This window comes from Chionomys nivalis, chromosome 6 (genome assembly GCF_950005125.1).
Source record: "Chionomys nivalis chromosome 6, mChiNiv1.1, whole genome shotgun sequence".
NCBI classification, from domain to species: Eukaryota; Metazoa; Chordata; class Mammalia; order Rodentia; family Cricetidae; genus Chionomys; species Chionomys nivalis.
The window spans coordinates 38,523,977-38,550,285 of record NC_080091.1 but is presented as its reverse complement, the minus strand read 5'-3'; the positions used below and the strand labels follow the sequence as shown (position 1 = coordinate 38,550,285).

General features: G+C 43.1%; 1 protein-coding gene across 11 annotated transcripts in view; it reads right to left on the bottom strand.

Annotated features, from left to right (window-relative positions):
• Positions 1–26,309, bottom strand: part of Depdc5 (DEP domain containing 5, GATOR1 subcomplex subunit) — a 126,056-nt gene that overhangs the window by 55,622 nt on the left and 44,125 nt on the right. For 5 of the 11 annotated variants that reach the window (XM_057771395.1, XM_057771394.1, XM_057771402.1 and 2 more), the window contains exons 18-26: positions 25,750–25,819; positions 25,307–25,343; positions 24,568–24,688; positions 22,037–22,257; positions 18,150–18,356; positions 15,231–15,366; positions 14,234–14,328; positions 3,658–3,723; positions 238–421 (exon numbers count right to left, since the gene is read on the bottom strand). In XM_057771395.1, the coding sequence (XP_057627378.1) occupies positions 238–421; positions 3,658–3,723; positions 14,234–14,328; positions 15,231–15,366; positions 18,150–18,356; positions 22,037–22,257; positions 24,568–24,688; positions 25,307–25,343; positions 25,750–25,819 (1,137 nt within the window). The remainder of the gene's footprint in view (positions 1–237; positions 422–3,657; positions 3,724–14,233; positions 14,329–15,230; positions 15,367–18,149; positions 18,357–22,036; positions 22,258–24,567; positions 24,689–25,306; positions 25,344–25,749; positions 25,820–26,309) is intronic. The other 6 variants (XM_057771397.1, XM_057771403.1, XM_057771396.1 and 3 more) reach the window with 3 other exon arrangements.

The following is a 26,309-nucleotide window of genomic DNA, read 5'->3' as shown; positions in this document are numbered from 1 at the left end:
AGAAATTAGAAATCAGGTTCAGTGTGCCAAAATCATTCCATTAGCAAATATGTTATCAATGGAGACAACTGTTAATGTCAACAAAACCTGAAAGTAACAGCTCTTGCATCATCAGATTTCCCAAATACTTAAGGAGGACATGAAAGGTTTAAAAGTTCAATGCTCTTCTATACATGTGCTCCAAAATACCCATAACCCTCACATACAAAACTAACTGCTTTTCTCTTGGGCACTGACCTGTCCATGTCTGCTTCTGGGAGGAGATCATAGCAGCCCTCTGTGTAGTCATTCTGCAGGCCCTGACGGTCCGGGAAGTAGTCAGTGGTGAGGGGAAGGCATGCAGGAGTAGTAAGAGACTTCCAGTCCACTCCAACTGTGCAACAGAAGCCTGGCACTACAGGGGGAGCAGACAGTGTCAGAACTGCCTCGCATAATGGGGAAAAGGGATATGTGGTCACCATGGCAGGTTTGGGATATGGAGGGGGAGGAGTTTATGGTAAAAGGTGATAGAAATTGCCAGGATAGAGAAGGAGCAGAAGGAAGGGGATGGGGGAGGGAGAAAGAGAGAGAAACAGAGTTTGTTAGATAATGCAACACATGCTTATCCAATCCCATCATGCAAATGGGATTCACAGCCGCTATTTTTCATTTTCTGCTGATCATGAGCTATAGCTGAAATGCCAGTGAGGTTACTGCAGGGCAGGCAAGGTTACATATCAAAGCAAATTAATATTCTGAGAGCAGAAGAGAGGCTCAGGCCAGAACTTCTCCTTTTGAGGACTGCAGTGTCTGGGTAGGAAAGGAAGAAAGCTCAGTCTAATTGGGAGCGAAATAGCATATAGCAGCAGAAACAGGAACACTTTCAGAATCACAACAAGTAACAGATTCAAGAATAGGAGGGAAAACCAAAGGAGGATGTCTGGGAGAGTTACAAGGCTGGGATTTTTGATACCTGCTTCTTGTGTAAAGCAGACTTTCAATCCCAGTAACTAAGTCCTGACATTTTGGACTAGACAACATGTTACAGAGGGTTGTGCTGGGCTCTGAGAGATGCTAGGAGTGACCCCGGACTCTTATCACAAGATGCCAATGGTTCACTCTACTGTGCAAACCAGAAATGACTACAGATATTGCTGTGTCTGCTTGGGTGCTTGCCCCTTCCCGCTAACTTAAATGCTAAGGCAGCACTATGGTCTGGCTGCTCTTTGTTTCACTAGACTCAGGCACACGGGGCTTGGTCCCCAGCGTGGAAATATGAGAAATATGGAGCCTAGAGAAAGGTCCTTGGAGGTGTGTCCTCAGGAAGGTCGGACTGTTCTGGAACTTGAGGCAGTTCTTGCCCCAGCCTGTGTTCTAGCCTCCACTTTTCTGCACGTGATCTCTCTGCTTCACTCTTTCTAATCACGATGCTATCCACCACGTGATGCAGTTGGTGAGCTCTTGCCAGAGCCTGCACCACAGTAACCCCTCTCTCTCTCTCTCTGCCTCTCTCTATCTCTCTCTAACCCATTCTTCTCTCATAGCCTTGCTATGAATCCCAGGTTAGCCTTGAATTTGTAGTCTTTCTCCTTTAGCTTCCAGAAGACTGAGATTACTATGTGCACTGTACACTGGCCTTTAAACTACCTTTTCTTAGAGTCTTATCCCCCCCCCTTAGGTATTCCACTTAAATAGCTATCTCCCAAAGTAAAACTTAATCTGTAAGACCTTTAAGGTAAAGACTAACTTTTTAAAATCTCTGTAGCTGGGCGGTGGTAGCGCACGCCTTTAATCCCAGCAGAGGATTAGGAGGCAGAGGCAGGCGGATCTCTGTGAGTTCAAGGCCAGCCTGGTCTACAAAGGGAGTTCCAGGACAAGCTTCAAAGCTACAGAGAAACCCTGTCCGGAAAAATAAAAACAAAAACAACAACAACAACAACAACAAAAATCTCTGTAAAAGAAAACAACAACAAAAGACTCCATACTTTGCCTCTGAGTACTGATGGGATACTTAACACTATATATGGAAAATGCACATGTATGAGCAGTAACGAATTTACAACACAATATATCCCCTGTGGTTTTTTCAGCCTCACATCATTCTCACATGGGTGAAAAAGTCTTATGTGCTAAATATGGGGACAGACTTAATCAAAGCCACCATGAGAAAGTCAGAAATGGAAGCCAACTACCTCTTTATGTTGTCTTAGATCATCACGCTAGACCTCACTACCTTTCTGACCCTTATATCAGTGATTTCTGCTGGGCATGATAGCATATGTCTGTAGTCCCAGCACTGGGCAAGCAGAGACAGGAGAATTGCTACAAGTTCACAACTAGCTGGGCTACAGAGAGAAACCCTGTTTTTAAAAAAAAAAAAAAAAAAATCAAAATACTCTTCCCTGAGAAAAATATGGAAACTATCAAATGGTCACTAATAAAAAATGATTGCTAAAACCTCAGATATAATCATATGTTTGATGATATGATTAAAAATAACTTCAGACACTTTTGGCTAGTTAGTTTGTTTGGAGCCTGTGTCTCACTATGTAGCTTTGGCTGGCCTGGAACTTCTACTTATACCAGGCTTCCCAAGTGTTGGGATTAAAGCCATGTATTACCATACTCAGCTTAATAAAACTAAAAAAAAAAACAAAAAAAAAAACAATTTTTTTGGGTTGGCATGATGGCTTAATATAGGTAAAAGCACTTGCCACCAAACCTGATAACTTGAGTTTGATCCCTGGATCCACCCAGCAAGAAAGAGCCAACTCCCTCTGGTTGTCCTCTGGCGCCCGTGAACATGTGCTATGGCATATGTGTGTCATCACACAAACACACATATTTTTTTAATTTTTAAGAGTAATAGAGGGGCCGGGCAGTGGTAGTGCATGCCATTAAACCCAGCACTTAGGAGGCAGAGGCAGGTGAATCTCATTTTGAGTTCAAGGCCAGCCTGGTCTACAAAGAGTTTTAGGACAGTTAGGACTATTACACAGAGTAACCCTGTCTCAAAAAACAAACAAGCAAACAAACAAAACAAAACAAAAGAGTAATAGAGGGGTTGGAGAGATGACTCAACAGTCCTCTTCCAGGACACAGGTTCAATTCCTGGGACCCACGTAGCAGCTTACAACTGTCTGTAACTCCAGTTCCAGGGCATCTGACACCCTCACACCAATGCACATAACATTAAAATAAATAAATAATTTTTAAAAAGAATAGGGACATGAAAACTAGTAAGCTGGCCATCAGCTACACACCACAGCCACATAATGAAGCATGTGCAGTGGCAGGACTGTGCCCCTGCCACCGTTGGTACAGATGCTCTCTAAGGTTAGTTGTTTAAATAGACAAACGAAATGTGACGAGAACAAATGCTAACTAGCCAAATGGTCTCACTATGGGTGTCTGGAGGGCTCTAGTAACAGCCCCTTATTTCTGGTTTCCCCCCCAGAGGCTTCTGCCTGGCACAAGGGTCTTTCGCACGTGTCTGGAGCAGGTCATTCAGCCATACTTCTCTCCCTGGCATTAGAGAGACTCAAGAGTCCCTCCCATCACCTGTCTATACCACAACACAAGTGTATTTCTAGACTGTTCTCTTCCAGGGCGTCCTCACGCCTTCACCATCCCATACTGCCTATCCCTGCCCCCTACTAGTCAGCTGTCTCCTCTTACTTGGGTCTGGAGAAGTAGAAACACCATCCTCTGGAAAATCCTTATTCTGGGTCCTAGGATTCAGACCTAGAGAAAGAAAAAGTGGCTTGTCTGAATCAAAAGTTACTATACAAAAAAGTGCTGACAGTTGTGGTTGAAAAAGCTCAAAAATAAAGCTAAAAATAAAACACAAACCAGGACGGGCAGTGGTGGCACACTCCTTTAATCCCAGCACTTGGGAGGCAGAGGCAGGCGGATCTCTGTGAGTTCGAGGCCAGCCTGGTTTAGAAGAGCTAGCTCCAGGACAGGCTCCAAAGCTACAGAGAAACCCTGTCTCGAAAAACAAAAAAACAAAACAAACAAACAAAAAAACACAAACCAAGTGCCAGTTCTGAACTGGGTATTTCAAACAGCACAAAATAATCAACTCAAGAAAAATATGAATAATCTAAAATTTGGGAATGAACCAGAACTTCAAAGTTTTCAATACCACTCTCTTTCTCTGATCAAATATTTTTTTGCAAAGAAAACTGCTACATATTGTAAGAAAACTAACACATCTTAAAGTCATTTCAACTAATTAATTTTTAGCAAACATAAAATAACCTAATTACACTTTTTTTTTTTGGTTTTTTTTTTTTTTTGGTTTTTTTGGGACAGGGTTTCTCTGTGGTTTTGGAGCCTGTCCTGGAACTAGCTCTTGTAGACCAGGCTGGTCTCGAACTCACAGAGATCCGCCTACCTCTGCCTCCCAAGTGCTGGGATTAAAGGCGTGCGCCACCACCGCCCGGCTCTAATTACACTTTTGTACAGTTATTATTTAACCTTACCTTCTAGAACGCTTTCCAAATCATAGCTTTTAAGAATATAACGTAAGAGCCGGGCGGTGGTGGCGCACGCCTTTAATCCCAGCACTTGGGAGGCAGAGGCAGGCGGATCTCTGTGAGTTCGAGACCAGCCAGGTCTACAAGAGCTAGTTCCAGGACAGGCTCCAAAACCACAGAGAAACCCTGTCTCGAAAAACCAAAACCAAAAAAAAAAAAAAAAAGAAAGAATATAACGTAAGAGTTAGAGAGATGGCTCAGTGGTTAAGAGCACTGACTATTCTTACAGAGGATTTGGGTTCAATTCCCAGCACTTACATGGCAGTTCACAACTGTCTGTAATTCCATGATCTGATATCCTCACTCAGACATACATGTAGGCAAAACACTAATGCACATAAAATTAAAAATAAAAAAAATTTAAAAAGAAAAAGCATATATTTAATCCCAGCACTTGGGAGGCAGAGGCAGGCGGATCTCTGTGAATTCGAGACCAGCCTGGTCTACAAGAGCTAGTTCCAGGACAGGCTCCAAAACCACAGAGAAACCCTGTCTCGAAAAAAAAAAGAAAAGAAAAGAAAAAGCATATAACATAAAGTCAGGAATTGGTGGAGTATGCCTTTGATCCCAGCACTCGGAATCAAAGAGCCAGTCTTGTCTACAAAGCGAGTTCCAAGACAGCCAAAGTTTACTATGTTTAACAAAATAACGAAGAATCTACCTAGATATTATTAGTCTGAAAAAGATTAAAAATGAAACTTGAATATGAAATGACAGAGCTAATTGGAAAACATGCATAACTAATTAAACATCACTTAGGAAACATACATATTTATTAGAAAATCATACTATAGGAACGATTGAAAAGAGCCTCCAAAGATTAACTGTCTCCAAATACAAAGCTAAGGAAGGAGGTAGGTGAGAAACAGAACTTTGTTGTCGCTTTTAGAGACGTATTTATTTTATGTGTATGAGTGTCTACTCATATCTATGTGCATCTGTGTGCGCCTGGTGCACAGGGAGGCCAGCAGAGGACACCAGATCGTGAGCTGCCATGTGGGTCCAGAGAATGGAGCCCAGGTCCTCTGCAGGAGCATCACATGCTCCTAACTGCTGAGACATCTCTCTAGCCCCAGAACTTGTACCTTTATACTCTGTATGTATCTGTGCCACTTGAATCTAATCTAAGAATAACAAATATTTATAAATTCCTTGTGAAATCTTTGAAAAAACAAAATGAAAACAAAAGCAACGACCTGGGGAAAAATGCTGAAAATCACATAATCTGGAATAAGGAGAATTCTCTCAAAACTCAAAAGGAAGAAAATTAACAACCCAATAAATAAGTGAACAAAATATTTGAACTGGCACTTTAAACACCACCTACAGAAGGCAAATGAGGGCATGAAGAGATCCCATGCCTGTATCATTAGGGAACAGTGAATGGAGGAGCGAAAGGCCCCAAAGCTGGTTTCTGTTCATCTGGTATTTCAGGACACAGGCTCACATATCCTACACTGGCCTCAGACTTGGTACATAGCAGAGGATGATCTCCAATTTATGACCCTCCTTCCTCTATCCCAGTGCCAAAATTATAGGTCTGTACCACCAAGCCCAGTTTTTGCTTGCTTGTTTACTTATTCAAGTTTATAAATGTTCTGCCTACATGTATGTCTGTGCTGTGCACATTTGTGCCTGGTACCCACATAAGTCAGAAGAGGGCATGAGATTCCCCTGGAACTAGAGTTACATATGGTTATGAGCTACCATATGGGTGCCCTAGTCCTCTGTAAAAGCAACAAGTGCTCCTAACTGCTGAGCCAACTCTATCCCCCAAACCCAGTTTTTCCTTCTTCTGTCTTTTGTTTTTGCTTCTGCTTGGATTTTTTTTCTTTTTATTGAAAATAAAACCCGGGGGTAGGCAATGGTGCTGCACGCCTTTAATCCCAGCATCGAGAGGCAGAGGCAGGTGGATCTCTTTGAGTTCAAGTCCAGGCTGTCTACAGAGTGAGATACAGGACAGGCTCCAAGTTACAGATAAACCCTATCTTGAACTCCCAACCCCCCCCCCAATAAAAAAGGAAGAAAGAAAAGAAAAATGAAAGAGAAAAGAAAAGTCAGGCCAGGCGGTGGTGGCACATACCTTTAGTCCCAGCACTCAGAGAGGTAGAGGCAGACATATCTTTGTGAATTCGAGGTCAGCCTGGCTACAAAATGAGTTCCAGGACAGTCAGAGATACACAGAGAACCCTGTCTTGAAAAACCAACTCAAGAAAGAAAGAAAGAAAGAAAGAAAGAAAGAAAGAAAGAAAGAAAGAAAGAAAGAAAGAAAGAAAGAAAGAAAGAAAGAAAGAAAGAAAGAAAGAAAGAAAGAAAGGGGAAGGGGAAGGGGAAGGGGAGGGGAGGGAAGGGAAGGGAAGGGAAGGGAAGGGAAGGGAAGGGAAGGGAAGGGAAGGGAAGGGAAGGGAAGGGAAGAGAGAAGAGAAGAGAAGAGAAGAGAAGAGAAGAGAAGAGAAGAGAAGAGAAGAGAAGAGAAGAGAAGAGAAGAGAAGAGAAGAGAAGAGAAGAGAAGAAAAATGAAATGTCGGGCATGGTAGAGCATGTCTTCAATCTTAGCACTTGGGGAAAAGGCAGATAGATCTCTGAGATCAGGGCCAGCCTGGTCACAGAGACAAAAAGAGAAACCCTGCCCCTCATCCCAAAAAAGACCGCCCCCCTACTCCTTCCCAGCTGGATCTGTATCTTTTTTGTCTCTCATTAGAAAACACACATGCTCCAGGCAGTGGTGGCGCACGCCTTTAATCCCAACATTCAGGAGTCAGAGGCAGGAGGATCTCTGTAAGCCCGAGGCCAGCCTGGTCTACAGAGGAGTTCCAGGATAGTCATGGTACACAGAAAAACCCTGTCCTGAAAAACCAAAAAAGAAAAAGAACAAAAACAAAAACAAACAAAATGCTTCTAAGGAATAATATAACAAGATAAAACAAAAACTAACACATCAAAATAGGACAAAACAGAGGGGAAAGAGCCTAAGAAAAGGCGTAAGAAACAGAAAGAGATGCAGAGACTGCTCATTCACATACTCAGGAATCTCATGAAAACACTAAACTGGAGTAATAATATATATAAAGGACCTATAGGGTAAAAAGAGAGACAATATTTATATTTATTTAGATATTTATATAGAAACATTTATCATATGTAATAAATTAATATAACATTAATATAAAACTTTTTAAAGTCCTGACATGACATTGTAAGATAAGGAACCTCCAAAGATGCAACTGAGTTCCTTTTCTATCTAACTGTTGGTCATCTACTACTGCCAAGCCCAGTTTTTCATGCAGTGCTAGGGATGGGACCCAGGACCCAGCACTCTAACAACTGAGCTACACTGCGATCCTGCTTACGCACAAAGTTCTAGCTTCAGTCTACTGTACCAAAAAGTAAAAAGGCAGAAGGATAAAAAGGTGATCTGCCAAGACCCCTAACTGCCGTGACACTGCCGGACAACAGAGAGAAGTAAACAACTGAACAATACAGCTACAAGGTCTTACAACTGTGCTTAAAACAAATCCTACAGAGCCAAAGAGAAACCCACAGAGACATTATTCCTGAGAAGCATGACTCATGTATGAATCAGGCCCAAAGGCAGGAAGTCTGAGTCACACTTGGGTACCTGCAGATGGCAGAAGCTTCAAACCAAGGGAGGTAGAGGTAGGGCCACAGAAGTGTTTTTCTTGCCTTTTCTGTTGTTTTTTAATAAGTGAAATGTTGATTAGCTATGTATTTCAACTCTATCTTGTACCAAAACAAGGATAATTTGTTTTATGTGTTTTTTGAGAAAGGGGTTCTCTGTGTTAACAGTCCTGGCTGTCCTGGAACTTGATTTGCCTGCCTCTGCCTGATTGCTGGGACTAAAGGATGCATAATGATGCCCAGCTCCAAAACAAGGATTCTAAGTTTTATTCTTAACAAGCCCAACCTACTTTTGATCATCATGCTGTGGGGACACCAAACCAGGTTGGTGGGTTTTGTTTATTTTGGTTCACGTTATACTTTAACAGAAAAAAAATGTATTACATTAAATTGATAAAATACCTTTGATCGTATAATTTCTTTAGAAGCTTCATATATTCTTGATTTGTTTCCAAAAGTCAATTTTACTTTAGCCTGTTAGTAGAACCTAAGGCAGATTTCTGTAAGACTCATATACAAACTCAGATGCAGTATTCTAATTCTCTGGTAATACTTTGAGAGTCCTGAGGCTAAACTTTTGCCTAGCAGGAAGGAGTGTTATAAAATGTTACATGATTTTTTTTTTAAAGATTTATTTATTTATTAGGTATACAGTGCTTTGCCTGCATATCTGCTTGCAGGCCAGAAGAGGGCACCAAATCTCATTACAGATGGTTGTGAGCCACCATGTGGGTGCTGGGAATTGAACTCAGGACCTTTGGAAGAGCAGTCAGTGCTCTTAACCACTGAGCCATCTCTCCAGCCCCAAAATGTTACATGATTATGGCGATGCGGAGAGAGCTATGGGCACATGGCACTGGCTACATAGCATTCTCTTTCTCCCCACGTGAGTGGTGCTCTTGACTGCCGTGACCTGCCGCAGTGGTGGCTGTGGGGCACCCCCAGGAGGTAAGGAACTGCAGGTGGTGGAGAGATGCATCTGGCCCTAGCCTGCGGTATATCTTCATGTCGTGGCCCACACCTAATACTCTTCCTCAGTTATATTCTTTGCATCTGCTTCCATCGGTACTGGAAAAAAGCTCTCTGATGACAATTAGAGCAGTCAGCAATCTGATTACAGGGGAAGGCCAGCTCAGGCACCCTCTCCACTATTGCTAGGAGTCTTAGCTAGGGTCATCCTTGTGGATTCCTGGGAGTTTGCTCTGGCACCTGGTTCTCCCTAACTTCAAAATGCACCCCCATCAAGACATCTCTTTTGTTACTCTCCCTTCAGTCCTGCCCCTAACCTGCCTCCAGCACAACCAGTTTCCTCAAGTTCCCATCCCCCAACCCCACCCTCTCACTACGGAGAAACAAATGGGTAAACAGATGAGATCTGAAGCTAACCTGGGAAACCTGACCCTAGGGCTCTGTTGCAACTGCAATGCCTTAGCTACTAAATGTTAGTTGAGAAGCCCTTAGAGGGCTCTATATAAGTAAGTTTCCTGATCTGATGTCCATGTTAGAATATTTACCCTGAATCAATCTGTTATTGTCATATAAATATTATAAAGGGCTGGAGAGATGGCTCAGCACTTAAGAACACTGTTCTGCAATCATGAGAGCTGGAGTTCAGATTCCAGCACCACATCAAGCCAGACATTCCTTCCTGCAAATAAATGCCTATAACCCCAGCTCCAAGAGGGGCTTCTAACCTAGCTGAAAAGGCCCAGGATCAAGGACAGATCCAGCTACAAAGATGCGGATGAAGAGTAACAGAGGAGGACACCTGATGCCTTTTCCTTCCTCTGATCGCACACAAATTGTGTGCATCTCCCCCAACATATGCTTATACGCTCACACAAACACAGATACACACAAACACAAAAAAACAAACACGTCTTTAAAAAAGAAAATAAGGGGCTGGAGAGATGGCTCAGTGGTTAAGAGCATTGCCTGCTCTTCCAAAGGTCCTGAGTTCAATTCCCAGCAACCACATGGTGGCTCACAACCATCCGTAATGAGATCTGGTGCCCTCTTCTGGCCTGCAGGCATACACGCAGACAGGATATTGTATACGTAATAAATAAATAAATATTTAAAAAAAAAAGAAAATAAGCATTGGGCAGTGGTAGCGCACGCCTTTAACCCCAGCACTCGGGAGGTAGAGGCAGGTGGATCTCTGTGAGTTTGAGGCCAGCCTGGTCTACAAAATGAGTTCTAGGACAGTCAGGGCTGTTACACAGAGAAACCCTGTCTCTAAAGGAAAAAAGAAAGAAAGAAAGAAAGAAAGAAAGAAAGAAAGAAAGAAAGAAAGAAAGAAAGAAAGAAAGAAAGAAAGACAGACAAGAGCACGGGGAAAGAGCAAAAGAAAGAGCTGAGACTAGTTAACAGCCTATTACGCCCAAGTAAAACATAACACCTTAGACTAGGCTAGGACAACAAAGATAAGATTCTAACTGGAAAGTGGTGGCGCACGCCTTTAATCCCAGCACTCGGAAGGAAGAGACAGGAGGATCTCTGTGAGTTTGAGGCCAGCCTGGTCTAGAAGAGCTAGTTCTAGGACAGGCTCCAAAGCAACATAGAAACCCTGCTTCAAAATACAAAAAAAAAAAACACTAAAAAACTAGACATACCCTAAAAGAGACTGGACACTAACTGGTTATTGTATATGAGAATAAAAATTCAGAAGATTTAATCTAATTTCCTTCTGTGCTCATTAATATAATTTATCAGGTAGCCTAGGTTCAAAAATGAAACTTAATTCCTATGTGGTTATAGACTACTACTTCCTGATGACCTCCGGCCCTTTTCAAAACTTGTTACAGGTCATAAGGGAATAGGCAAGAAAAGAGTAACCCCATATAACTATATCACCCGACTACAAAAATAACCCAAGGAACCTATTGTTTCTAAGAAGCTAAATACTGTAGAATACACATGAATACACACACACAAAGATTTAAATATGAATTAAACAATTTGTAAGTTATTCTAAAGCTTCTCACGTGACAGTATATTCTTTGAAATAAAACTTCATTTGTCAATGAGCATGCCAAACACTGGAGAGACAAATAACAATAAGTACTTTAAGTCTGTGGAGAGAGGGAGATGGAAACAGTGGGTCACGATGTACCACGTTGTGCAATGGGATCAGGTAGGAGCTGTGTGGGAGCGTTGACGAGCGTCTCTTAGGAAAGCGCGACATGGAAAGGAAAAGCCAAACCATCATGGAGAGTGGATGTTTTCAGGCAGAATGGGGCTTGCAGACAGCATGTTCTAAATGGCGAGGACAAGATGACACAGAGAAATATGAAGACCATAGCTGGGATATAAGAAAAACCCATGTGCTGGGTGGTGGCGGTACACACCTTTAATCCCAGTACTCAGGAGGCAGAGGCAGGTGGATCTCTGTGAGTTTGAAGTCAGCCTGGTCTACAGAGTGAATTCCAGGAAAACCCTGTCTCAAAAAAACAACACAAAACAACAACAGAAAAAAAAAAAAAAGAAAAAAAGAAAGGAAAAACCCATGTATTATTAACACCACCCCCATCTGTTGACCACCCATGTCTGACTGGCATTATTCTAAGAATTCATATGGGTTGTCCCATTTATTTTTAGTTTTTGTTTACATTTTCATAATATTCCCTTCACAATGAAGAAAGTGAGGCATAAGAAGTTAGTGGTGGTGCATGCCTTTAATCCCAGCACTCGTAAAACAGAGGTAGGCAAATCTCTGTGAGTTCAGGCCAGCCTGGTCTACAGAGTGAGTTCCAGGACAGGCTCCAAAGCTACACAGAGAAACCCTGCCTCAAAAATACAAATGGAAAAAAGGTGGAGCATCCATTAGAGGTGGAGCGAGTCTCCTGTCCTAAGATTCTAGAGCTTGTACTCTTTCCATATGCAACATCTTATTAAAGTGGAGTCACGTGAAGACGCAGAGGGACACAGGAGACAGGTGATTGGTGTCAAAAGCCATGAGGAGTCACTGAAGGCTGTGCACATGGACAGGAGCTGGTCAGACCTGCATTTTGAAATACCTTATTGGTGACAGCATGGGTAGTTCCCTAAAGGAGAAAGGGACAGAGCAGCAAGAGCTACTGTGATGATCCTAAACAGAGATAGCAAAGGCCTGAACAAAAGCCTCAAGGGGCCAGCATCAGAACAAAAGGGCAGCAGAGAAGGAAAGGCAGGCTAACAGCCAAGCCCAAGTCCAGATGATATCACATCCACAGTGGGCCAGTCAGCCAAGCAGAGCAGTCGTCAGTTAGGCAAACAGACAACTTAGTCCAAGAGGAAATGGTGGGCTAGAGAGCCGGACTCCAAGCAAGTGTCTTTCCAATGCCTGCCTGTCTGTATGCACACGTGCATAGGAAACTCGCAGTAAGATATGACAATGTCACCTAAAGATCTTGCACATGAATCCTTAAATCAACCCCCTTTGAAAGCTCACTCCTTTCTCAACTGGAAACTAAAATTCCAAAACCTACATGTAGGGAGTCATGTGGTATCATCTCTGGGATACTCCAGGTCACTGGGCTCTTCTGGGTAGATCCTAGGCTGGCTGTTACCATCTGGGTTCAATTGAATCTTTCTGCTTCAGGTCACTGGTCAAGCTAGCTCAGGGAACTACAGTCCAGGGAACCCAGAGCAGTCCTCCTTAGTAAACCTTCTACCCCTCCCCCCCACCCCCCACCAAAGCCTGGAAACTCAAATTTTGGTGCCTAAAAACAAACATCCTAGTTTAGCAAAGTGATAAAAATGTTGCCTTTGTAACACTCTGTAGGCAACTTTAGGAAATCTTGCAGAATGTAAAACTTAAGCACCCTGAATATATGACATAAAAATACCTCCTCCACAGCCCTAAACTTTTATTTGTTTCTCATTTAAAATGAATTACTTGAATAAGAATGAAAATCATTTGGGGATTCTTTCACTGCCAACTCACTCTCCAGGTCTCATCACTTATCCATGCGCTACAGGAATTTGGTCAGTCACCTACCAGTGACCAAAGAACAGTATCATTAACTACCCCTGCCTTTCTTCTTTTTCTTTTATGTGCACTGGCATTTTGCCATGGAAGTTGAGTCCCCTGAAACTGGAGTTACGACAGTTATGAGCTGCCATGTGGGTGCTAGGATTTGAACCCAGGTCCTATGGAAGAGGAGCCAAGTGTTCTTAATCACTGAGTCATCTCTCCAGTCCCCATTAGCCTTCTTTACATAGCTTTACTTTCACAAATCTTAAGCCAAGTTCTAGAAATGCAAGTCACTTTATAGGACACAGACATGATAAAGAAACCCTATTTTGTTGTTTAGGTTTTTCCACACTCATCTTGTAAAATACTTGCTTTGCAGAAAGCATACCTTCCCCTAACACCCTTAAAAGGCACTCTGAGGAGAGCTGAAAGGAGAACGCCTGCACTGTCTCTGACCTCTCGCCATTCAACTGACCACGTGATCTGTATCTAGTAATATATGCCTTATTGAGATTATTAGATAATTAAAGTGTTTTCAGAGAGAGTAAAAACCAAGCTTGGCTCCATCCATCACCTGCACTTGGAATGTGTACCTTCTAACTTTCTGTCCAACCAGTTTCTATCCCTGTAAGCCTGAAATACTACTCAACGTAGCTACATCACCTTCCTCCATCCTCTCTTTTTTGATAGTATCTTATTATATAGCTTTGCCTGGCCTAGTACTCACTATGTAGACCAGGCTCGCCTCAGACTCACAGGGCTCTACCTGGCTTTGCCTCTGGAGTGCTGGGATTAAAGATGTGGGCCACCACCCACAGGCATCTCTCTCTCTTTGTGATGTTATGATGGTTTCTACAGGAGGGTGCATTATTTCCAGGCCTGGCAGTCCAAAGCCTTAAAACAGACTCCAATGTTAAATATGTTCTCAGCTAAAAATGTAATGGGCAGTCCATTTATAATTCCATGCATTATACAGTACTGCTTCTAAATAGGTCACTCCAAATTGTGGCTGAAATGATCCCCAAATGGACATGGTCTGCTTTTCTGGCCTTTGTATCATTTCTAGATGTGTGCCTGCTCTGAGCTTCCCAACTCTATTACTTCTTGGATGAGTTACCTGCACCACTGTTGCTAAGCAGGCTGGCAGAAAGCTCTTCCATTGCACCAAAGTTCAAGGACATGCTGTCACCAGGGTGGCGGGAAGTGCTGAGCCTGCAGAGAACAAAGTCGGGTAACCTGCTTAATTAATGTAGATCATCACGATTTTTCCTGCTCACCCTGTACCCTAGTGTGTAGGGGATTGAGAGGGGAGGACCCATGAAAAACAGGCCTGGATATTCAGTCACACAGGCTGGCAGCCCTTAGGATCCATACCTCAAACAACCCTGTGGTAGTTTTATTTGTGTGCCAAGCCCCAGACACCCTTACTGCTCATCTACCACCATTAGACCACTTCCCCTTTCTGCACTATGCCTCTCCCTTAATAACAAAGGAAGGACATAAAATGCTTGAATGTATGTACCAGAGCTAACCTAGTGAAGAGGACCACACCCTGTCCAGACCGCCATATGAACACACCACCACCCCCCCACCCTGCAAAGAGGACGTCCAGTGCCCAAAGAAAGGGGCTAAGGCTGCTTTTTGTAAAGTGCTTCCTAAAGCAATTTCGGACCAGTGAGTCCAGGTTTAAAGTAGGGTCATGCTCATCAAGGTTTAAATGGCTTTCTGCCTATACTGACTCTTCAGATACTCTGTAAGACATTCAGAGTTTCCGTTCAAAAACGAGTATTCCAAGTCACAGAAAAGCTGTCTAAGAGAACAGTATGTATCACCTGTCCCAGCATCACATAGGCAAAACCTAAGACAAAAAAGAGACATCTCATTTTCATCCTTGACCAGTTTGGAATAAAATTGAGTTTACAAAATGTGAGCTCAAAACAAACCTAAAGCAGGGTCTTGGTAATGTTACAGGCGTACTATCAGGCTGCCTGCATTCACCCTTTGCCCAGGGATGGCAGGACCTGACTTGAGTGTTCTAAGTCACAACTGTGTCATTTCATCAGCTGTTCAGAGCTGTCCTGGGCTACCTTCCAGAGCCCTGTGCAAACCCTCACCTCCCAGCAGCTTCATGATACGCCAACTCCAACAGCTCTGCAGAGGAGTGGGTGGGGTCCCTCTGCCTGCTGCCCTGAAGCTCTGCCATGTTCTGCCGCGTTTGATGATGGATCTGAATGGCCTCTCCAGATGGTCCTACCCAGACAAAGAACCAATGAATGTTATTCCGACCTGAACAAAAACATACTCTTCCTTTTCTCCAACTGCTGGGACACTGGAGAGGTCCGACAAAGAGCACAGCAGGAGGAATATTATACAAGGGCCCTGCGGGCCCCCACAGAGGACTTTTCTGCCCACACTGTATCTGGGACTATATGCTGGAACTCTCGGTTTCAGAAATACTATCGAGATGCCATACAGAAATAGACAAGAATAAGAGGATAAAAAGATGAAAAGAGAAGGAAAATAAAAATGAAATAACAAGCCAGGTAGTGGTGGTGCACACCTTTAATTCCAGCACTCAGGAGGCAGAGGCAGGCAGATCTCTGTGAGCTCAAGGGGAAAGAAAGAAAGAAAGAAAGAAAGAAAGAAAGAAAGAAAGAAAGAAAGAAAGAAAGAAAGAAGGAAGGAAGGAAGGAAGGAAGGAAGGAAGGAAGGAAGGAAGGAAGGAAGGAGAGGGAGAGGGAGAGAGAGAGAGAGAGAGAGAACAATCTTGGTATGGTGGTGTACACTCTAGCTCAAGTACTTGGGAGGCAGAGGCTGGCAGATCTCTGTGCTACAGGGTACAGAGTGAGTTCCAGGATAGTCAGAGCTACACAGAAAAAAACCTGTCTCAAAAAAAAAGAAAAAAATCAGAAAGTAACAGTGTCATTCTAAAAATCTAGGGTGCCAGGCGGTGGTGGCGCACGCCTTTAATCCCAGCACTCGGGAGGCAGAGACAGGCGGATCTCTGTGAGTTCGAGACCAGCCTGGTCTACAGAGCTAGTTCCAGGACAGGCTCCAAAACCACAGAGAAACCCTGTCTCGAAAAAGACCAAAAAAAATAAAAAATAAAAAAATAAAAATCTAGGGTGCTCATGCATAAAAATTATAGACAAAGCACGAGAGGCTGGAATTAGTCTTGTCTATTAAAATGCGCTTCCCAAAAACATACGCATTAGAGGGTTAAATAAGGTTACCAAGAGTTAAAGGAAACCCAAATGTGAAAGAGGTGGAAGGGTGTGCGGAGATCAAGAGACTGGGTAAGAAGGGAAAAAGCCTCTGTAGGGAGTGAGGAGTCAGGAGGGCGGGCTGCCTGGTGAAGAAGGGTCTTAGTGACCAGAGGGCCAGTGCTCAAGAGGACAAACGGAGCAGTGTCTGTAGACCAGCTGCAGCTGCTGCTGTTCTTCAGTAATGTGGGCATGAAGAGCACGTTAGGAAAACAGAAGAGCTGAAGGTCGTAATAGAAAGTTCTCTTAGAGCCAGGCGGTGGTGGCATACGCCTTTAATCCCAGCACTCGGGAGGCAGAGGCAGGCGGATCTCTGTGAGTTCGAAGCCAGCCTGGTCTACAAGAGCTAGTTCCAGGACAGGCTCCAAAACCACAGAGAAACCCTGTCTCGAAAAACAAAAAAACAAAACAAAACAAAACAAAAAAAAAAAAAAAGAAAGTTCTCTTAGGAGGTTTTAGCCTAGGAGCTAGTGAGATGGCTCAATCAGTAAAACGCCTGCAGAGCAAGCACAAGGCCCTGATTACAGATCCCCAGCACCCATGAGCTAGGCATGACATTATGTACCTATAATCCCAGTGCTGGGAAGATAGAACAGGAGAATTCTTGGGGCTTGTTGGGAAGCTAGTGAGCTCTAGTGAGCATCAGTGAGCTCTAGGTTCAATAAGAGGGCCTGTCCCCAAAACTAGAGTAGTAGAAGACACTCTGGCCTCTATATCCATGTACATGCATGAACGTACAAAAGCACACACACACACACACACACAGAGAGAGAGAGAGAGAGAGAGAGAGAGAGAGAGAGAGAGAGAGAGAGAGAGAGAGAGAGAGAGATATGATTGATTGATTGATTTCAGCCTGGTCTGGAGCTGGAGATGAACAGGCAGTGGTTGTAGTGATCCTAAATTCAAGGTCAGCCTCCTTACAGGGCAAGTTCACCACTACTCTGGGCTATATGAGACCCTGTCTCAAAAATAAATAAAAAGCAAGAGCAAGTACAAAAGTGAGAAACAAAGATACCTCAAAATAAAACTGGTAGGAATAACAAAAAAAGAGAATAAAACCAAAAAGAAATAATTTGTGTGATTCTAACAGAAATAAGGGACAAAAGAGGTTTGGAATGGCCTCCAGTTACAGCCAAATAAACCAGATTTATTTCACGTTTTTAAATTTAACTTTAAACAGTAAAATCAAATGTAAAAGAAAACAACTAGGCATTTTTAATCATTCAGTAAGATCATTCCTAGTAAAAAAACAAAATAAAACAAAAAAAACCACATCTGTTCCTTCCTGGCCCTGCAAGAACCCATTAAACTGAAGGTTCATTTTATCTAAGCTTGATAAACCCTTACTGCCATCTTCTTGAGGCCAGAACAGAGTAAAAAGATTGGCTAGGAAAAATAGTGGAGTAAAAGTAATTGTTTTTTTTTTCTTCACCCCTCAGAGACTCCTGAGAAATGACAAAGCAGCACAGATGTAGCGTGGAGGAGCAATGGTGAAAATGAGGGACAGGAAAGCACAGTCCCTTTCAAAGGGACAAACAAAAAACGAAATCCCATTAGTTAACACAATTGGTCACTCACAAAATTTGTTCTCAAGTGTGTCTTCAAAGATCCTCCTGAGGACCCCGTGAAAAGCCCAGCAGGCATGTCTCCCTCACTGATTGGGGCCAAGAGGTTCACAGACGTTGAGGCACTTGACCCACGACTGATCAGTGCTAAGGACCAGAGCTCGGAACTCAGAGTCCAAGGCTCTTTCCTGAGCAGCCAACTTACCTACAGGAAAAGTGTGCATCCAGCGCCTTCTGTTGGATGTGAGCTTCATGGGCATTCTTGAGGGGGCAAAGGGGTTAATCAGTGCTCTCTGAGGTGTGTATCCACCAGGCCGAACATGTAGCATAGACTCTGCACTGCCCACATGGAACCTTCCTGGTGCACTCGAGTCCCGCTGTGGGGGTTCTATCATGTTCTCCAGGACATCTGCTGGAAATCACGGGGTTGAATGCAAAGACAAAGCACAAATCCACAATGAAATCAGAGTTAAGAAGACCGATGAGTCAAGACTAGCAAAAATCTAGGATGTCATAAATATCAGGAAGTAAGAGTAATGAATAAAACATGCTTAGATTTGTTGGTTTTTTTTCTTTTTCTCAAATATTTTGGAGACAAGACCCAATGAAGAAACACACAAACCTAATAGAGTCCCACATTTTGCAGGGGGACCGTGAACACTGAGCTGAATGCAATGAGTAAGGATAGGACTATAGTGAGAATGGGGTGAATATATTCTCTCTGAGGGCAAGACAGCAAAAATAAATGTTTGAGTCAGCTGTGAAAGCCACACGCTTTAGTCAGAGCACTTGAGAGGCATAGACAGGCAGATCTGAGCTCAAGGCCAGGCTGATCTACAAAGAGAATTACTGGTCAGCCAAGGCTGCATAGCAAGACACTGCGTGACGAATAAATAAGTGAAAGGTATGGCTAGCTCACTAAACCCATTAGGTTTTGAGTACACAAGGCTAGAATCCCTCTCTATTTGTACTGAAATCAAATGACACGAGTTCCAGCAAAAAGAATACAGTCAGCTTATTTAAGGAATATACAACAGCTATGGATAAGCATCATCTTCATTATCTTTTCCTCTTTTGTGGCAATTCTGGAAATCAGTGTTGAAGACGATGGCATCATAGGATAAGAGGAATCAAGTTCCTCAATGGTAAAGAAGATCCCCCCATTGAGTCTGTGTACTGAGAGAAATGTAAGCAATCATGTCATTGTGCTCAATTGAAGAAATGTTCTTAAGAAAAAAAGAATAAAAAATGTGTTCATGCTTGGCTAGGCCAGGAAAAGCAATATTTAGATTCAACCTGTCCTGTGCAATGGCCTAGAAGAGAGATGAAGGCAGCAAGTTATGTAACCCAATCTAAGGACCTAAAAACTGAAACCCACGGGAACAAAGTCCGTTTCTGTGCATCCCATGTTCAGGAAACAACTATGTTGATTAGAAAGTGGCATCAAGGGAAGCTGGAGAGAAGGCTCAGCAATTAAGAGCACTGTCTACTGTTTCATGGGACCAGGGTTCAATTTCCAGCACCCAAATGGCAGCTCACAACTGTCTATAATTCAGTTCCATGGAATCTGACACCCTCACATAGACATACATGCAGGAAAAACACCAATGTGCGTAGGATAAATAAACAACTTTAAAAATGTGGCATCAAGCGGGGCAGTGGTGACGCACGCCTTTAATCCCAGCACTTGGGAGGCAGAGGCAGGCGGATCTCTGTTGAGTTCGAGACCAGCCTGGTCTACAAGAGCTAGTTCCAGGACAGGCTCCAAAACCACAGAAAAACCCTGTCTCGAAAAAACCAAAATAAATAAATAAATTAAAATAAATAAATAAATAAATAAATAAAAATGTGGCATCAAGTAATGCCTGGCATGGTGGCTTCCATCTGTAATCTCAGCACTTGGTTGGCTGAGGCAGAAGGACCATCATGAGTTTGAGGCTACAGTGTAACCCTGTCTTAAAACGGATGAGAACAACAACAAAGGATTCCTAAGAACATGGCTCAGTGCTTGCCCCACAAGTATGCAGATCTGAGTCTGGATCTCTGTGACCAACAGGTTCAGTGGTACATGCTTGCAATCCTAGCAATGGCGAGATGGGAAGTGGAGACAGATACCTGGAGCTACCGGCCAACTAGCCTAGCTTGTTTGGCAAAGTCCAGGCTAATCAAAAGCCATACTGTTTTTTAATTTTATTTATTATTATAGTGTGTGAGGGCACGAGTGTCAAAGTACACACGCAGAGACTCAAAGGTAAACTCTGTGGAGTTGGTTCTCTCCTTTCATCTTTATCTGAGCTCTAGGAATTGAATTCAGGGCATCAGGAAAATCCCTTTACTAGCTGGCCATCTTGCCAGTCCCAAAAAACCCAAGTTTAGGGGCTGGAGAGATGGCTCAGTGGTTAAGAACTCTAACTGTTCTTCCAGAGGATCCGAGTTCAATTCCAGCAACCACATGGCAGCTTACAACTGTCTGAAAATCCAGTTCCAGGGGATCTGACACCTTCACTCTGATTTGCATAAAAGAAAGTTAAATAAATCATAAAATTTATATAAAAAAACCGAGTTTAAACAAAAAGTGGAAGGTACATTAAAGACAAAATTCAAGGTTGTCTTCTGACCTCCACACGTGAACACGCACGTACCCACAAAGGTGTCCTCTAAACATACATACTCATTCACACATAATTTTTAAATAAATGGTTCAATCACCATTATCTAATATCTAGCATGAAACCTTCTATATCATCATAATATTTCACCTTTGAACCTAATTTGTAATTTGCATACAATTGTGGAATAATCAAATCACCATCAAATAACCACAAAAATTCTGTCACTAGACATAGTGGCGTATTTCCAACATCAGGAGTGTAGCAGGCAGAAAAATAGCCAACTGAAAGACCAGTCTGAGCTGGGCAGTGGTGGTGCACGCCTTTAATCCCAGCACTCTGGAGGAAGAGGCAGATGGATCTTAGTGAGTTCGAGGCCAGCCTGGTCTACTAAGTGAGTTCCAGGGAGTCAGGGCTACACTGAGAAACCCTGCCTCAAACAAACAAACAAACAAAAATCTGTGGCAGGAACAGAAAACCAAAAGCTCATCTATAGACTGAACTGGGAATTCCAATTGATTGCCTCAACTTCCCCAGTTGATTTCTGCTGGATGTGTGCAAACCTTTGATGATGGTACCCTTGTTTGTTCTCTTAATCAAGTTACTCCCATGGTTTGCTGGATGTTGCAAACTGATTTGAAAATATTTTGCTGTCTGTCTGGTGCTTCTATCTACTTGTTATTTACTCTTTTACTTTTCCAGCTTACTTAATAAACTCACTCACAACTGAAAGCACAGCTGCCACAGATCACTCTCTGAACCATACAGAACACACTGTAAATTAACAAACTGGTGCTGGGAGTTAGCAAATAAGAAAGAATATGGTCGCCGGGCAGTGGTGGCGCACGCCTTTAATCCCAGCACTCGGGAGGCAGAGGCAGGCGGATCTCTGTGAGTTCGAGACCAGCCTGGTCTACAAGAGCTAGTTCCAGGACAGGCTCCAAAACCACAGAGAAACCCTGTCTCGAAAAAAAAAAAAAAAAGAAAGAAAGACTATGGTCTAACTAATTACTATAGAAATGAAAGAAGAAACTCAGCTGCTGGGTAGGATGGTACACATCTGTAATCCCAGCACTGAAGAGGTTAAGGCAGGAGGAGATTGCAGTAAGGTCAAGGCTAACCTGGGGGATAGTAAAATGAGATGGTCTCAAAAGGGGCCAGCAAGACGGCTCAGCAAAGGTACTTGCCACTAAGTTTGAGGCACAAAACACAAAGCGTGGCACATACTGAGATGAGAAAACAACAAACCCCTTTGACCCTAGGCCTAAAAAGACTGTAGATAATGTACAAAAGGTTAGAGACAACAGAATAGCGTAGTACACATCCAACGCCTAATATGATTTGCACCCATTCACTGGCATGAACGTAACAAAAATATGAGACTTACACCCCACTCCAATCTGGCCCCGTCACTCCCACGCCCCTACACTGCAAAAACACTGTCCCCAAGCCTCCCCGGCCGTCTGTGCTCTAGCACTCTGACCTCGGGTGCTGGTGTAGCCCAACGAGCTGCTGACTTCATACTGGTGCAGGTGGGGGTTAGGGATCATCAGGATGTTGGTGCTCTTGCCCAGGGAGCTGTCATCAGAAGCCTGGCTCCTCACTTCCTCAGTGGGCAGTGCACGGCTTGGTAGGGAAGGGCTGGATGAGACATCACAGGAGCTGGCACTTTTGCGATTATGATTCTCCTGCTCTCTCACAGACCTAATATGCAAGAGACAAATTACTACCATGAAAACGACACTTCAACTTTGAGTTAAAATATCAGTGATGCCGGGAGGTGGTGCACTCGGGAGGCAGAGGTAGGCGGATCTCTGTGAGTTCGAGGCCAACCTGGTCTACAAGAACTTGTTCCGGGGGCTGGAGAAATGGCTCAGTGGTTAAGAGCACCGATTGCTCTTCCAGAAGACCTGGGTTCAATTCCCAGCACCCACATGGCAGTTCACAACTGTCTGAAAATCCAGTTCCAGGGGATCTGACACCTTCACACCACTGCACATAAAATAAAGATAAATAAATCATAAAAAAATTAAAAAAAAAAAAAAAAAGAACTTGTTCCGGGACAGGCTCCAAAGCTACAGAGAAACCCTGTCTCGAAAAACAAAAAAAAAACAAAAAAAAACAAACAAACAAAAAAAATATTATATATATATATATATATATATATATATATATATATATATATATATCAGTGATGATCATCAGCTACATATACTCGAGAAACCAATATTAAAACTCTCAATATGGGAAATAATGCTGGCCTGAACAACAAAGATTTCATCTCAAGAGCAGGGGGCGAGGAAAGGGGCCTGGTGATTTACATTTAGTCCTGGCAATTAAGAGCCCTGAGGCAGGAGGATCACTAAGAGTTCAAGGCCATTCTAGGCTACAGTGAATCCCTGGGCTATAGAATCTTGTATCAAAACAAGAAAAAAAAAATTGGTTTTTTTCTGAGACAGGGTTTCTCTGTGTAACAGCTCTGGCTCTCCTGGAACTCTCTTTGTAGACAAGGCTGGCCTCAAACTCACAGAGATCTGCCTGCCTCTGCTCCTGAATGCTGGGATTACAGGAGTGCGCCACCACTGCCCAGCAAAGAAAAAAATAGGAAAACCACATAAGATCCAAAGGTGGTTAAATCTACCACAATTAGAAACTTATTTGGCCAAAACAACACAGAGCAAATTTATTTATTTATTTTTATTTTCTTTCTTTTTTTTTTTTAAATATTTATTTATTTTTATGTAAACAATATTCTGTGTGTATGCCTGCAGGCCAGAAGAGGGCACCAGACCCCATTACAGATGGTTGTGGTTGCTGGGAATTGAACTCAGGACCTTTGGAAGAGCAGGCAATGTTCTTAACCTCTGAGCCATCTCACAGCCCTTTATTTTTATTTTCAAGACAGGGTTTCTCTGTAGGTTTTTGCCTCTGCCTCCCAAGTGCAGGGATTAAAGGCGTGTGCCACCACCACCCTGCTCACAGAGCAAATTTAAATAGTGAGAGTTGAAGAAAGAAAAATTCTGTCCTTGAAATAATAAACCTAAAAGATCAGTATTAGGCCAGGTGGTGGTGGTGGTGCACGCCTTTAATCCCAGCACTTGGGAGGCAGAGGCAGGTGGATCGCTGTTAGTTCGAGACCAGCCTGGTCTACAAGAGCTAGTTCCAGGACAGGCTCCAAAACCACAGAGAAACCCTGTCTCGAAAAACCAAAAAAAAAAAAGATCAGTATTAGTGCCAGCCAAGGAAGAGCCTGTGCTTCATGAATTGCATCTCTTGGCTGCAATGTCTTAGAACCTTCCTGTATCTTGAGACAATACTTCATGACAAACAAAATAGGTAGACCCAAGAGTCTGAGAATGGAATCCCCAACGATCTCTAACCACATAGCTTTCCTGAGGGTAATTTTAATTTAAAACTCCTTTAAAATTTTTATAATTATTTTATGTATATAAATATTCTGCCTGCATGTACATAGGTGCACATGTCTCCCTAGTGCCCAAGGACATCAGAAGAAAGCTTTGGAGCTCCTAGAACCTGGAGCTCTAAATGGATGTGTACCACCACATAGATGCTAAGAACCTGGGCCCTCTGAAAGAGTAACAAGTGCTCTTAACCACTGAGCCGTTCCTTCAGCCCCAATTTAAATATTTTTAAGGTTGTTCTCATAAAGGTCCCTTGTTGCTTTCTAATAGTCTGTTTTAATATAAACAAATGCTGTAATTAAAAAAAAAATATATGGAAGCCTTCACAAATTTGTGTGTTACCCCTGCACAGAGGCTATGCTAATCTCTGTGCTGTCCCAATGCAGTGAATGTGCTGATGAAGCATGCACCTCTCAGGCTTTCTGAACTGCTCTTTCTTCCTAAAATATAGCCTCAGTATATAGTTGAGACTGGCTTTGAATTTGGAATCCCTCCATCTTTGTCTCCTGAGTGTCAGGTTATTGACTTATGGCACAGGCCTTGGGTCCCTAAATCATTTAATATGCACCCCCAGAGGAATATGACAGAAAACCTGCAGGTGGCAAGGCGCTGAGCCCGGGATGGACCGGGCAGCCTGAATACTTGAGCATCGTAGGCATCATAATCTACTTGGATGGGCAGGGTGTTCTCGGATTCCTTTGGAGTCCCAAGAGCTGTAAAACACAAATAATACAATTAAAACACAGTTCTAACAGATACCTATAAAGACACCTATAGAGGATCATCAAAATCGGCAAGGCATTGGAGCTATCTACCAAGGAAAAGATGGAATAACCCAACCATCAGGTTAAGACTGAATGACATAAATGTCAAAGTGACATTAAAATAGTACAGCAGTAGCCGGGCAGCGTTCAACACTAGTCTTACTAGTCCTGCTCGAGAGACCACCTGAGCATCCCCAGTGCTTTCCACCTGACCCATGCACTGCAGCTGACAAGGCACAGCTGCAAGGGGGCTAAGCACCCTTCCTAGGGTGACACAGGAATGTGGGTTACTGACTTTAATATGAACCTTCTTATGATACTTCCCATTATTTTGTGGCCACAAATTAGCTATTCCTAAAAGTGATGAGAAAGCATCTCAAAAATACTCATATGTAGCCAGACAGTGGTGGCACATGCCTTTGATCCCATTGTTCAGGAGGCAGAGGCAGGCGGATCTCTGTGACTTCGAGGCCAGCCTGGTCTACAGAGCAAGTTCCAGGACAGCCAGGGCTACACTGAGAAACTGTGTCTTAAAAAACAAATGAAAAAAAAAAACAAAAAACTCACATGTATCTCGGCCATTTTTGGTTTTCTCAGAAGTGGGCTGAAAAATTAAATAGATACTTTATCACTCCTCTGACAGACGCAAACGGAACACAGTATGTTATGTACTACTCCCCAGGGCAAAGACCGCGTCCTGGCTCTCTAGTAACTGGGTGTTAACACTTGACACCGGCCTACCGCAGTGTCAAGCCCTGCTAAGTCTTTTAGTTTCCACTTTACATCTTATTCTCAGAAGCTTACCCAGTGGGGCATGGACCCCAGTTCCTGCCGGGGACTGAATCCCAGGCGTGTGTATGCTCTACACTGGGCTACAGCCCCAGCTTCTCCATGAAGTTTCAACACAAAAATGTTTAAACCCTATTATGACCCAGAAGATGGGAGAAGGGAGCTGACAGTACACACAGCTGTGTGCAGCCCCTGAACGCCGCTCAGACTGGGGAACATACCTTATTTCCTGCCAGTTTGATCCTCGGGGTGAAACTGTTGCAAAACAGCTGGCTTTTGGATGTGTAGAAACTATTAAAAAAAAAAAAAGTTATTAATCTATATTTTTTTATTTTGATGTACATTTGGTGTTTGGCCTACACATATGTCTGTGTGAGGGTATCAGATCCCCTGGAATTGGAGTTACAGAAAGTTGGACAGTTATAAACTGCCATGCGGGTGCTAACAATTGAACCCAGGTCCTCTGGAAGAACAACCAATATTTGTTTTTTTGAGAGAAGGTTTCTCTGTAGCCTTGGAGCCTGTCCTAGAACTAGCTCTTGTAGACCAGGCTGGCCTCAAACTCAAGAGATCCACCTGCTTCTGCCTCCCGAGTGCTGGGATTAAAGGCGTGCGCCACCACTGCCCAGCTACAATCAATATTCTTAACTGTTGAGGCATCTCTCCAGTAACAATTTTTTTGTTTTTGTTTTTTGTTTTTCAAGACAGGGTTTCTCTGTATAATCCTAGTTGTTCTTAAACTCAGATTCGCCTACCTCTTCCTCCAAAGTGCTGGAATAAA